At 39.3% G+C, this 15,021-nt stretch overlaps 1 protein-coding gene across 12 annotated transcripts in view; it reads right to left on the reverse strand.

Annotated features, from left to right (window-relative positions):
* The window catches only part of LOC117428010 (tight junction protein ZO-1-like), an 89,781-nt gene that overhangs the window by 23,638 nt on the left and 51,122 nt on the right, over window positions 1–15,021 (reverse strand). For all 12 annotated transcript variants that reach the window (XM_058995249.1, XM_058995248.1, XM_058995254.1 and 9 more), the window contains 4 exons: window positions 3,754–3,810; window positions 2,040–2,164; window positions 1,696–1,798; window positions 270–564 (listed from right to left, as the gene is read on the reverse strand). In XM_058995249.1, coding sequence (XP_058851232.1) covers window positions 270–564; window positions 1,696–1,798; window positions 2,040–2,164; window positions 3,754–3,810 — 580 coding nt within the window. The remainder of the gene's footprint in view (window positions 1–269; window positions 565–1,695; window positions 1,799–2,039; window positions 2,165–3,753; window positions 3,811–15,021) is intronic.

Raw genomic sequence — 15,021 nt, forward strand, 5'->3', positions numbered from 1 at the left:
TTACTTAGCTAAGACTAAAAAGAAAAACATGACCACTGCATGACTGAGTTTAATAAAAACACATGTCACTTCAGAAACCGGACCTTTCAGCCTAGGTGCACTGACCTCTATCAGCAGCCCTGCCCCTGCAGCTATCATTAAACTTGGCAGTTTTTTTGGCAAAGACCTTAAAGGATTATAAATTGGAGATGCAAATCTTACGTACATTTCAGATTTTATAAATCACCTTCAGTTTCAAAAAATGCGAGCAATGTGGAGATGGCATATACCTTCACTTTTTCTGGATTTCACCAACGTGACTTTTGCAGGTTTCGGTGGTAGATTTGAAACCACAGACCTCCTGTCTGATCGTGGTGATAAGCTGCGCTCTCTGCTCGCACTGCGATCCCTCCTCCCTGCCATGCTGCGCTCACTCCTCCTGCTGCTGCTGTAGGCACTGGGGCCGCTTCTCGCACTCGTCTCATCATACGCCTCATCCTCGTAGCTGTCCTCTTCATGCTCCGACACTGTCTCGCGCTCCGTCCTGGCCACCGGAATTTGAACCTTCTTTTTCCGTCTGATTGTCTGTAAAAACTCTTTGGTTAAAGTCATTCAGTATGGTAAAAAGAGAGCAAAATCTACTCAACATTAAGGCGTTACAAAATTCAACAACAAAAATAACAAGAAAGAAATATATTGTACATTTGAGTGCAATGCAAAAAAAACAAAGTGTCACTATTATTACCCGACTTTCAGCACTCCTTTACTGGTAAACATGTTTAGTGTTTGCCAATCAAATAAAACAAATGCTAGGCAATGACCTCCATATGTACACTGAAGCAGCCATGCTTTGCTCATTCCACACTGGTATGGTAAATTCTAAGAGGAGTAATCTCCTACTTTGACTTGTCCTACTTCATAGCTCCCCTCTCAATTGAGAAACATTATGCTAAAGATGAACTTGTCATTCTAAATTGGAGGGCTTAATAAAAAAATAATGCTTCAGAAGGCGCAAGACAAAAAGCGTGAGAAATTCACTCGCATTGAAATTTCTGAAAAAACTCATACAACTACAGATGAAGATGTCACTATAAATACAGTGAATGCATACTAATAGAACGTGAGAGCATGGCTACATGAAAAAAAGCTGCTTCAAGTAGAAAAGAGTCATTATTTCACTCTGTAAATTTCCCTTTTAAAGAAAAGTTAAATCCTCAATAGACACTTCTCTTTAAAACAGCCATGATGGAATAACACACATACTGTAAAATTGCACATTAAAAGTAGTTAGATATATTTATCTGTTCGCAATATGAATTACCAGTACTAGGTTATTCATTCGGCGACACTCACACTCGTTTTTAAATGTGTGTTTAGTAATGTAGGATATTACGGGTTACATTTTAGGTTAATATTTTACCATCTGAATTTAAAAACATGAATAGCAAAGCATTGTTTCAACAACCACATTTTTAGGGACAATAGAATACAGAAAAAAATGACTTTCTGCTGTGCATCTACGCTTCTAATGGAAATCATAAATGATACAACAGCCACTCTACATAAAGGAAGTACTGTAGCTAACTGCAAAGCAGCCTATAAAATAAACTGTAGTTTCCTCCCAGTGAATAGAGACATCAGTTTATTATTCTTCACTCCAAATATTTAAAATCAGGTAGCAGCAACTCCTAATGTGAAAAAAAATACTTTACTCACAATTTGTGCATTCTTTCCACTTTTCCGCAACTGCTGAACAGCATAGGCATGCTCTACATTATCCATAGAAACAGCATTGACCATAACAACACGATCATTTTCCCTTTAAAATAAACACACAAAATGAAATAAGCATAAAAGGAAGCAAGCATACAAATCAGTTATGAAAATGCATTAACAAAAATTTTACAAAATGTTTAGAAAACAAACAAGTTCTGACTCAATTCATTGGGGAACTGGAAAGTTTCATATTTTTGAAAGTACTGTAATCAGTCCAATTACTAATCCCACTCTGTAATAATCCTTGATTTTCCAGTCATCTACTGTACAGTACATGTACTCACTGTAACAGACCCTCAGCTGGGCCTCCTTTCAGCACATCTGATATTACAATGGAGGTTTCACCGCTCTGAAAATGGGGGTTATCTTTGCCTCCTGAAATTGCAATGCCAAATCCAAACCCGGCAGCCTAGAAAACGATGGCGAGAAAGAAAAATCAAAACATGTTGTTTAATTGACTTAAAAAACTGTCCTTTTATGTGTTTTCTACCGTTCTCTATTTGGTTTAATTTTAGATCATTATTTGCCAGTGCCCACTTCAACTACTCAAAACTCAAATACTCTGAATTTCTGCCCATTCTGCAAGTTAAATAATGGAAATTCTCAATTAAAAAAAACTCAGTTTAAGCTATCTAAACAATGGAGAATAATACAGATATTAACTTTTTTTTTTTTTGACCACTCAAGTGTTTTGTTTATAAACTAGCTGAAAACGTAACAGACAAGTGGACCTCAATATAAGATTACCTGCAGCCATCACTGAATCTACAATGTTTAAAACATGAACCCCCCCAAAACCTCTCACCCAGAAACAAACCCTTTTAGCAAATACTTTTGGAAGGTTTCACAGATACAGCCATTGGTATTCCTGATCAAAGGTTTGCATTAGATTTTGCTTTCATACAAAAATATACAGACACACATTTTCAAAGAAATAGGATAAAAGGATACAACACCACAGGTCACCCCACCACCCCACCCCCACCCCCACCCCCTTTGCAAGTTGTACTGTATCTCATAGAAAAAGCTCACAGAAATACAAGTACAATACTATAAGACGTGTCTCTTTCATATACAATTTAAAGACTGGCGCCCATTATTTAGATCAAAAACAACACATCTGCTTATAAAACTTTGGAAAGAAGCCAACAGTGTAACAAATCACCAGTTAGATAATTGGAGGGTTGATGTTTACCAGCTGTGCTGTTGGTAAACATGGACTGTAGGCCTAACCAAAGGGAAGAACTGTCAGCAGAAACGTGGGTCAATTCCCAAAACTGGAAGATTTGATCTCACCAACAATGAATACAACTATGTTTGTTGCGTGCAAGAGATCTGCTCACAAAACAAAATCACACTTAAAATGCAATCTTCACCAAAGACAAATCTGGCCCGTCAGTAAACACAGCTAATTAGATTATCCTACAAGATGTATAATCTGGTCTAGACAGTTTCCAAGAAGCTGAAGAGGACTCTGCTAAATACGTTTTTAATAACAGATTGATGCTGTATGAGTTTCAGCCAATTTCATCTTGGCCTTCTGTGTCTTTTACCTGAGCAGAACGCATCCCAACCCATACTGATATTTCATACTGGCAATTCCCTTTCAAAACAGCCATGACAGAAGCCTAAGTCTAATAAGTTATTAAATAAAATGGTTGGAGTAATGAATAACTTCATCAACTTTGAAAAAAAAAAAAAAAAAAAAACACAACAACTATGTACTACTTTCATAAATAAATTTCCATAACTCGCTTCAAGTGTAAACACCAAATATTTTTTGGTTGGCAACTCTGCAGAAATAATTTTACACAAAACAGAAAATGACTGTTTCTATATGAATTCAATATCTTTTTACTGGTAAGGAGTTTTTAAAGGAATAAAACAAAACACATTTTCCTCTTCTTGGCTTCCTGACATCTGGTTTTCTTGCTATTGTGTGCAAGGCTGCCAACATCCTGGAGCTGTTCAGTAGAAGCAATAACTGAAGGTACTCACCCTGTGAAGGGCCACTGTGTGCTGTTCCCATATTACAGTTTCCTCCATAGCTCCACTCTGCAACAAAGAAAAAAAATACAGGAGGTTTGCATTTAAAAGAACATGTACAGTGTGGTTTCTCTTCCTCTACTTAATGACTCGATAAGACTCGACTCCCTGCTCAAAAGACGTGACTCGCAAAAAAAGTCTCCATCTGACTCAAGGCATTGTCTTTATGATAAAATCAATAACAAACTTATTTCATTTTCAATACATGCAGCCCCTCTCTAACACACACAGCCATCTTGTCATTTTGCACATAAACAGGTTCCTGCCACGGTTGTTATGATTACCATTGCTAAGGAAATAGAAAACACCTTTCTAGCCTATAGCACCCTTCTGTGATCATAACGTCACAAGCAGCAGGGAGCCCCGGAATCAAAATGTGTAGGCGGGAAGCAAAGATAGATTTCTGATCACTGATCACAGAAAATCCTGAGGAAAATAGTGATTTTTTTTTTTTTTAAATTTAGTCGTCGCCAATTATTTTTACCCCGGTTTTCACCCCAATTTAGCATGCCCAATTATTATCTGTATCCCCGGCTCACCGCTCGCAACCCCCCCGCCGACTCAGGAAACGGAGGCTGAAACACGCGTCCTCCGAAACGTGCTCCTTCCAAGCCGTCATTTTTCGCACTGCAGATCCACAGCAATGCTACCAGACCTATAGTGCCGGAGGACAACACAGATCTGGCGGCTCCGCTGCAGAGCCACAGGCGCCCTATCGGCCACAGGGGTCGCTGATGCGCGGTGAGCCGTGGATTCCCCTGCCGACCTAAGCCCTCCCTACCCGGGCAGCGCTCAGCCAATTGTGCGCCGCCCCCTAGGAACTCCCGGTCACGGTCAGCTGTGACATAGCCTGGATTCGAACCTGCGATCTCCAGGCTATAGGGCACATCCTGCGAGGAGCGCCTTTACTGGATGCGCCACTCGGGAGCCCCGACGAAAATAGTGATTTTTGAGTTTTGTCATACACGAGAAAAACAAAACAGCATGGAGAGTACACTAAAAGTACCTGCTGTGGTGGAGTTCTCTTTTAGAATTTATACAGTTGACTGGGAGAGAAACAAGCAGGCTGCATCCTGCCAGCGCTGTAAAACGACAATATGAATAAACTGCATTCAAAACATAGCGCCGGTAACCGCCACTAATTTATACCAGTAGGTTATTTAAGTTTTTTTCAACAGCTAAAATGAGAATCTGAATTAATTAAAAGCTCAGGCACCATGCAACAGCGGTATTTTTCCAAAATGAGTAGGTAGTAGATATTCGATATTTAAAAAAAAAAAAAAAAAATGTAATTGTTCATTTAAATGCTGTGTTTTCGGCTGTGAAGATGTTTGATACGATGTGCTTGAATAAAACTTTTGAGTTGTATCGGATAGTTGTCTTTCATTTTAATATTGATGTTGTTTAAAATGTACCGTCATAATGACTGCCAGCGGCGGTTTTAGGTATGAGTATAACTGCTGCGGTTCTAGTGTTAAAGGTGGCATATGTAGAAAAATATTGTCTGGCATTAGGTTCGAGTACTTGAAATTTAACACTTGAGTACTCGAGCACTAAATTACTTGAAATTCCCACCCCTAGTTCGTATGTATGTATGTATTTTATCTTTATTTATGGACAACATATCTCAAGGGAGTTGGTGCTTTGTAGCTATTTTTAAGTTTCCCTTTAAATCCAATTCTGAATAAAACACTGTTTACAGTACACATTTGTTAAGCTAATGCAAACTAATAAAAACTATAAACATGTGGAAGTTTACCTAAACTAATATTAGGTAGTCCAAGGTCATTGCTAATCAGGGTCTGTGAAACTAGAGGTTTATGTTTAAAGTCTTAAAGACTTTCACTAAGGCTTAAAACGTTTTTCTTTTCTTTCTTTCTGGTCACTTCTTATACTTTAACATACATATGCATAAAACATTAACTTAAAGTTGTATGTATATGTTCAGTACAGTATTATGTTTTGTTATACCATTAGGACTCCAACAGACACCTTTTTATTATGTTTTGTGAAACAGTATCTGTTATTTAAAAAATGTCAAGTTGACATTTAATGGAAAAAGACACTCCATAGCTCAGCTTCCACGAAGAGGAGAGATTCTAGGAGAGATTCTATGTTACCTGTGAATTATATACAATTTTGCCTCAGTTTCTTTATTTTTTCTATTTGTCTCCTATGTGTTAAAACCTTGAAGTAATATCTCAAACATGAAATCAAATGCCACCAGATTTCCTTTCATTTGGTTAATATAGCTGAAACAAAACTATAAGTGGGAGTGTCAGTGTTGAAAAGTGAGACAATATTAGATATGTTCTTTGAAAATAAATAGAATAAGGAATCAAATTCACTAAAATGGAAAGATGAAAACAAAGCAGAAATCGTGGACTTGTAATGGTGAACATAAGTGGGGCAAGTATGATCACATTATTGTGCATCCTAATTTTGTATTTAACAGTTTTTTTTTTTTAATGTATGGATTGCTAATCTGACTAAATCAAGATATCTTGAACGGTCAGAACCAGTGGTTAATTTGTGCCGGGGCACAGACCTGGAACCTCTGGGCGTGCAGAGTCATATTCCCGGTAGCTCTAGTTAAAAATCTCATCAAATGCTTTCTTTTTAAATTCTCAACACAGTTGTATCAAGTCTGCAAGTTCTTGCGTGCGTGCTAAAGAGAGACAGTCCACTGCCATGTTTGTAGCCTACTTTAAAATTACTTTACAATTTCATCTTAAGATGACACTGGCTGCAACTCTATTGTCGTTTTTTATACACAAATAAGCTTACTTGATTTGAAAAGTGTCATGAACAATACAAGCAACTTCTTACACTTTGATTAAATGAGTAGTATACAACAAAATATGAATGCTGACTCGAGCTTGGCATGCCAAAGACTCGACTCAAGCTTGGCATGCCAAAGACTCGACTCAAGCTTGGCATGCCAAAGACTCGACTCGACTCGAGCTTGGCATGCCAAAGACTCGACTCGAGCTTGGCATGCCAAAGACTCGACTCGAGCTTGGCATGCCAGAGACTCGACTCGAGCTTGGCATGCCAAAGACTCGACTCGAGCTTGGCATGCCAAAGACTCGACTCGAGCTTGGCATGCCAAAGACTCGACTCGAGCTTGGCATGTCAAAGACTCGACTCGACTCGAGCTTGGCATGTCAAAGACTCGACTCGAGCTTGGCATGTCAAAGACTCAACTTGACTCGAGCTTGGCATGTCAAAGACTCAACTTGACTCGAGCTTGGCATGCCAAAGACTCGACTCGAGCTTGGCATGTCAAAGACTCGACTCGAGCTTGGCATGTCAAAGACTCGACTTGAATCAAGTCTTTACTCCCCAATGACTCAACTCGAGTCCCAATTTTGGTGACTCGTTACAACTCTGCTTTATTAAAACATTTTTTATACACACGTAATGACAGCATAGAATATGTTATTTATTCTGATGCTAATGCAGTGCTGTTAAAATCCCTCTTGACTCTTCTGGTTAACAGTACATAGATCTATAAATAGTTGTTATGCTTGACTTGAACTGCAGTTCATGCTAGGTGAATATCGCCTCTCCAAGCTAAACACTGTCATTGCAGATCAAACACAGTCCTCTCAGAAGCAGCATGCAGATCCCAGGCATGGTAGCTTTCACTGAAGGTTGGTGCACATTGAAAGGTACATAAAGTATTAACAAAATAGCTCATCTCATCATACTTCATCAACAGGCCTACAGTTACAGTAGTATACAGTCAATTCCAGCTTCTCTGAAACTGCAGATCTGCATGTCAAGCTACTGTAAAAGCACACTGACAGAGAAAGCTGCAATATACTGTAGTGGGCCAAAGCAGATCAATGCTGCTGTCAATTATAAACTCAGCTGACAGCCGTAGGCAGTTGGGTTCTAGAGATTTGTCCAGAGTAAAGCGAATTAAAATGATGTTACAATTGCAGGCCTGACCATGTTAATCCTACCTCATCATTAATTGTAAGAGGTAAAGTAAGTGAAGAAAAGGGGGAGGGGGCAATGAATGTAGCACCAATACCAGCAAAGTTAAATTAGACAACACTAATGTAAAGAAAGAAAGAACAATATTTTACATACATCCGAGGTAGACCTACAGTACTGCGTAACACTAGGAATAAACCATACCAATTGTCTTAAACAATCTTGCTAAATTCATATTTTGTTCTGTTGTTTAAATCACAGCAGTACTGTGTATCTTTGCCCCCCACAAACTACTGGAACTCTGCAAAGCGTCTGCAGCAACAACAGTGATTACTCGTCTGAAATGGTTTACCTAGGGGAGACATAACATTCAATTTACCTTAAACTATACCAATTTATGTTAAGCCAAAGTGCCAAGAACATAAATTACATCTGACCTAAGCTGCAGTAAGGGTTTAGCTTTGGGCTAGTCTGAAAGCAGAGCTACAGTACAGCCACATGCCCTACCCCTGTTGCAGAGTTTTTGTTTTTTTTACACCTACAGTGTAATTTTTTTTTGTTTTTTTTAATAATATAACTCCTTCTGCTATTTTATCCAATGATCAAGGATTGCCCTTGGATTGGCGTGCTGTAGACGTTCTTGTAAGCAATTACAGTACATCCCTCGTAAATATGGAAAAGTACAGCTGGGCAAAAGTGAAGGTTCATTGTGGCACTGGGGTGGGGCCTTAATGTATTTTTGGATATTAATCCCCACGTGTGTTGGTTTGTTATAAACGGGTTACAGTATAAAGCTCACGCACTACTGTATTATGGTCTATTGTCACAGGATGCTATATCCATTATTTCATTTGGAAATCTACTTTGTCGTTAACAAGCATGTCAGCGACATACATCCCCTGCAACGACTATCAATTCTAAATGGAGCCATGAGTAACATGACGAAGTAGACCACCATGACCTACAGTATAGTGCTTCCAGCACAATACACCCAGAAAAATGTAAGTCTGGCATACATCTAGTACCTCTAGATTTGATACTCTCAAGTAAGCACTGCTCTTGATAAAAACATAAGTGTGACATATGGACAGACACACAGAGATGGTCACTACCAGCCTAGGCTTAGTGACAGCTAATGTAAAAATCCATGGCACACCGGTTCTGAGTTACCAAAAATCCAGCAACTACTGTACAAGCAGACAATGGTTTCCAGTAAATTGAGATTACAGTATTGACCAGCAAACCAGGTACAGTTCCAGTTTTTTTCACCATGTTAAACAGCAATTTTATGCATGCAATGTTGCGATCTGTAGCATTGACCCACTGTAGTTCTATCAACCCCATTGTACTGTTTGTGCTGTATAGAGAGAGTGCTGCAGTGCTTTTATCTAGGTTACTCATAACTTCTATCAGCAGGACATCAGCATAGAAAATGTAAAGAGTTTAAACAAACAGGATGTAAAATAGTGCTTGCAGTGAGGGCAGCCAGCAGGCATGGCATACTTTTTTTTTTTTTTTTTTTTTTTAAATCAATTGTCATAACTAAAAATAATATTCAGTGGTTATATATTTCTGGTTACCTGCTGGGAAACTACAAGGTTAAAAACATACTGTAAATGGATCTTTGAATGTCTTCCTATCACTGCATCTCTTATTTTAACACTTGGATGCAGCTGTAAAGGGAGGGAGGAAGGAAACTAAAAAAAAAAGCTCAATTCCTGTTTGGAAAAAGCAGTGCGTAGGAATGGCTGCATTACAGTAAACTGACACCCTATCTATATACTGCAAGAGGCTTTCATTTTCTCCAGGTTCATTTAAGCTACTTGGGACTTATGTAAATACGGTCTGATAAAATTGTACCATCACATATACTAAAGTCTGATGTACGCTAGCGTGTACATGTACTGTATGCCCTTGTTACAGTGCGAGTCATAATACTTGTATTACTATTGAACTGACGCACTATTTTCTGGTTGCCAATTGAGTGAGCTATAATCATGTACAGTGCCCATAGTGATTGCCATGCTGTACACAGGCAACAATCACAGCATCTAGCCTACACTACACCTGCACTATGCCTGTTTAATGGTTTCCCTTGAGACCAAACCAAGGTCAGACACTGTAGCATCATTTTAATAATAGCACCATGCATCACGCAGAGTGAATGTTTTGGAAAAAAAGATAAATTGGTGACAAATGTGATTATGTCTACCCAGTCAAAGCAGGCTATGAAAATATGAACAGAGCACTTTCAGCCACGCTGCTTCTGTAAGCCGTGACCTTGGCTTGGAACATTAGCAGCAGCCTCACATTTCCAAAAACAAGCAATTTGCCACATTTTAGGCCTGATTTTCAATCACTTCTGCCCCTGAAATGGCCCGGGGGCCAGTACAGTAGTGTGAATGGGGTCTAAGCATCCCCAGCAACACCTTCCTATAAAGGGCTCTGCATCAGAAATCATCATTCTGTAGATTACTGTAAAGAACTTCTGTACAGTATGGAGCAAATCCTTAAAGAACACACACACCAACCCAGGAGGATTAAACAGAACCAATAATATACATTTATTAACTGCCTTATCCCTTGACTATTACCGAACTGCACAAAAGCGCAACCAACTGTGTATGAAGGGATTTTACTAGCATGTGATTACATTACATAGACTCAGGTCTCACAGAGGTTACAGCAGGGTGACTACAGAATCCTTCTCAACCCGCACAATGATCATTTGCAAATATAACTCTTTAATGCAATAGAAACGGTACCATGTTGTTTGTTCTGTAGTACATGAAGCATCACAAAATGTATGTCCACTTGAAAAGGTATTGCAAGAACAGTACAGGACAGCAGCTTTTTAAATATTTCCCGTTAAATACATAAATCAACCTGGATCATAAGATCATAAATCAATGTATCACATGCTCAGTATTTTGCAATACATTATCTCATTCTTTGAACAAAACAAACATTTATAAAAGTAGTTCTGAGTGGGTTCTAAAAGCTGCGTGCCAACAAAATACTGAAAGCGACTTCAGCAGGCTGTCGGTTTCAACTCCTGGTCTTCATGAAAGGACCTTTGTTTTAGTCTCTGAGCTGTATAAGCTTGTCTAGGTGTTACTGTGAAACACAATAGAAAAGAAAAAAAGAAGCATCATTCCAATGAAAGTATTAAATGTTTATAAAAGTTTGCCGATGGGGGGGGGAAGGGAATGGAAGGCAGGAGTGTCCGAGACTCACGAGTCCAGCTGTAAAGTAAAACTACAATAAAGTACTCAGGGGAAAATGATATCCTTCACACTTTTTACTGTGTGATGAGCACAAAGGTACCAGTACTTCATAAAACAGCACCTCAGCAGTGTAGTTATCCCAGGCTTAATTTATATTTGAGAAGCTGCCTTTGAAAATGCAGTTAGCTGCAACTGGGACAGTTCTTTGTAGAACCGACACTGAAGAATAGTCTGTGTGTTTCACCATATCGAGGGAAACAGATCGATGACTGATACAGAGAGGCAGGAAGTATTGGGGAGGAATTCTAATTAAGGAAGCTGTCACATTCCACAGGAAGCTCCAGTGCAAGATGCAAATCAGTTTACTGATGAAGTTAAGTAAGGTCATCTAAGCAGTGAATACTTGTTTGTTTGATCAAGGCATCTTCTTGCTTTGGGGTACTCACACAGGCAGCTGTTTGTTTAAATACACAAGAAGTGGAGGATTTTATGTTTGTTAATATATTTTCCATCTTCTTCTTCTCTTTTGTGTGAAACAGGTCTGCCAAGCATGTTTAATTGTTTTCCTAATGAAATACATTTGACCACTTTGAAATTGAATCTGAAAAAGATATGAAGTGTAATAACCTTTACACCCTCAACCAAGTGGTGAAATCTTCTGGAAGAATTCCATGTTTTCTGTTCAGTCTCGCTGTCAGATATCTGACATACAAAGACATATCAATGAAGCCCCGATGATCTGGACACTGCTCAGCATTCAAGGAAGGGATGTGCCTGACACTACATTCTTCACCAGCAGGAAACTAACCTTTGTTTGTAGTCAGAGCTGGACAGTGTTTGCTTGAAGCAGCACAGCTTGCTTTTAACACTTCTTGAGAAACTGGCAGCAATACTGCAACAGTTAACAAACATTCAATGTTAATAAACTATTAACAGTGATAGAATACAGATTTGCTCTAACGAATGATGATTTTATTTGGAAATATAATTACTACTGTATGCAGAAAATCAGAGCATATTGAGGTCTATGTTTTACTGTACATATTTTTTCAGAAACAATAAAGAAACTCACCCGCACTATGTGTGATTTTTATAAACTTGATATACAAATTTTAATTAATGATCTGCGTGGCATAATTTCCCACTTCATTGTCACAGTCACAAACATGTGCTTGTTTAAAAATACGAACCAGGAAGAAGAATACACTGTTGATATGAAAAACTAGCTCTATGTACTGTACATGAAGAGTCAACTAAATGAGACGCATCTTTATCGTTTCATCTTTATATACTGCAGTGTGTTTATGTCATCACAATGAGTCACACTTCCTTTTAGCAGCAGAGGTCACCTGGCAGTTATTGTGAGAAAGAAACCTTTTATACCTGTAACTAGGGGATTCTTTTAGACAGACATCCTTAAAAGCACAAACGGATTTTAAAAAGTGACTTAACTCCTCTACTAGTAACAAATGAACCAGTGAATCATATAAAGGACTGCAATAAAACAAACAAAAAATAAACACACACACACACAACTATCGTTCTGATAAACTTCAGCAACATTAGAAACTGATTTCCTGTTAATCCTGTTACTGGACCTGTAGGTCCACTGTTGATTCTTTCAGGCACTGTGTGAAATTGACTACTACAGTAAATTAGAGGAAACATTTTTGTTCAGCTCTTTTTCACTGCTGATTCTGCTTTTTCTTCTTTTAAAAATCTCAGATATCCACAAACTCTTTAACACCTCTCCCTCCCCCGCACCCCCTCCTGCTCCAACCCCTACACCCACTGCATCCCCTACTAACTCACCCTCCTTCTCCACCTTCTCGCCCCTCTCAGACTCTGACCTCTCCTCCTTGCTCCAGGGTCACAAACCCACCACGTGTGCCCTGGACCCCCTCCCCACTCAGCGGCTCCTGCTCTACTTCCCTTCATCTGCTCCCTTCTCAACACCTCTCTCCTTTCTGGTCTCTTTCCCTCTGCCTTCAAAAAAGCCTCTATCACTCCCCTCCTCAAAAAACCTACCCTCGACCCCACCTCCCTCCAGAGCTACCGTCCTGTCTCCCTCCTACCCTTCCTCTCCAAAACCCTCGAGCGGACTGTACACCGCCAGCTCTCTGCTTTCCTGTCCAACCACTCTCTGCTCGACCCTCTCCAATCTGGCTTCCGCTCTGCTCACTCCACTGAAACCACCCTCCTGTCTGTCACCAACTCACTAAAGTCTGCCCGAGCTGCCTCTCTCTGCTCTGTCCTAATTCTCCTCAACCTCTCTGCTGCCTTTGACACTGTTGATCACTCTATTCTACTATCATCTCTTGCTGACCTGGGGATCTCTGCCACTGCTCTGGCCTGGTTCTCCTCCTACCTCTCCAACCGCACTTACCAGGTAACCTGGCGTGGAGCAACCTCCACACCTCGCCCTCTCTTAACAGGAGTCCCCCAAGGGTCAGTCTTGGGTCCTCTTTCTGTTCTCTCTCTACACCCGCTCCCTGGGCCCCTGTAATCTGTAATCTGCCAAGTGTTTAATCTGTAGTATTTTGTATTTAATCATATCCTGATGTAACTATCACTGACACTGTTATCTGCTGTATTATTGAATTGTATTTTGTCACACTTGTACTTGCTTGAACCAAAGTTATTGTATTTATCTTGCTCTTAATTGTATTATTACTTGTACTGCGATACTTGAAATGTATTTGCTTACGATTGTAAGTCACCCTGGATAAGGGCGTCTGCTAAGAAATAAATAATAATAATAATAATAATAATAATAATAATAATAATAATAGAAACCCAAAACATGAAATACTGTATAGAATCAAATTTAAAACACATTACCAAAATACTGTTCATCCCATACACAAAACATGGAGAAGCTATGAAACCGACTTCCAAAGATCTTGAGGTGTAGCCAGGAATAGGCACAGTATACAGAAGTAAAAAATACACAGGTGTTTAAAAGATGATTGGCAGGACATTTTAAAATCAATTGCAAACGTATAAAAAGATACAGCAGGAAGTAAATCGTACAGTCCTGTGATGGGGAGCCCAGATACTGTAGATGTGCTGATGGGTTACAATACAGACCACGGAAACTGAAAAAATAAATAAATAAAATTGTACAGTACTTTTAAATGGCACAGCAAGGAAAGAGTTACAATAGATATGTTGTGGAGATCTAAAGGCCCGGCCAGCAGAAAGACTTAAACACCAAAAGCTCACAGCATTAGAGGTGTAACCACAGCAAGTTTCAAAAAAAGAAACCTGTGGGACCATCCCAAAGGAAAGATCAAGAAAACAGCTGCATCCTCTCCAGTATGCAGGGCCTTGAATGAGGCAAACAGTCAGGGCTGTTAGTAACAGGAGCACTAATGCAACGAGTCACACTGCTGCTAAAGCATGGTTTGTTCAAAAGGCACATTTGAATTTCTAGGAGTGCAGTCTACAGGAACTGTTCTAGTCCAGTAAAGAGCAATTTCTCAAGGTACTAGCATTTGGATTAAAGAAAGCTTAATCTCTACATTTTCTCAGAATGTCCTTGACACTACAGCAACGAAATACTGAAAACAGACAGCATAATACTGGTACACATTTGGTTATTTACTCAAGATTACTATTTTTTAACAATACTAACACTAAAGTGTCCCTATTGTGCCTAATTTCTTATAATTCTGAACTACTGCCAACACCAAAATGCTCTCTCAGACTACATTAGCCATACATTTGTAAATATTTCACATACATTTTATTTGGGTTCTTGCACACAGCTTACTAACAACACAGAAGGGACACCCAGTGCAGGGATAGACCACCACTGTCGTGATCTCTCCACTCTAATCATACACACCAAGAACCCTGGGAGTTTCACATTGCCTGCTTTGACAAATGAACATCCCTACAAAGATTAACAACTTGCACCATGCTTAAGGGGGGAAAAAATAAATTCAAAGTAGCTCTAAGCTAGTAAAAGCAATCACAAAACCAGTAGCACTTCAGGAACGGAGTGTTCTTCAACATAGACCAAACGGCACGCATGACGTACATG

The sequence above is a fragment of the Acipenser ruthenus genome, chromosome 21 (assembly GCF_902713425.1).
Source record: "Acipenser ruthenus chromosome 21, fAciRut3.2 maternal haplotype, whole genome shotgun sequence".
Taxonomy (NCBI): domain Eukaryota; kingdom Metazoa; phylum Chordata; class Actinopteri; order Acipenseriformes; family Acipenseridae; genus Acipenser; species Acipenser ruthenus.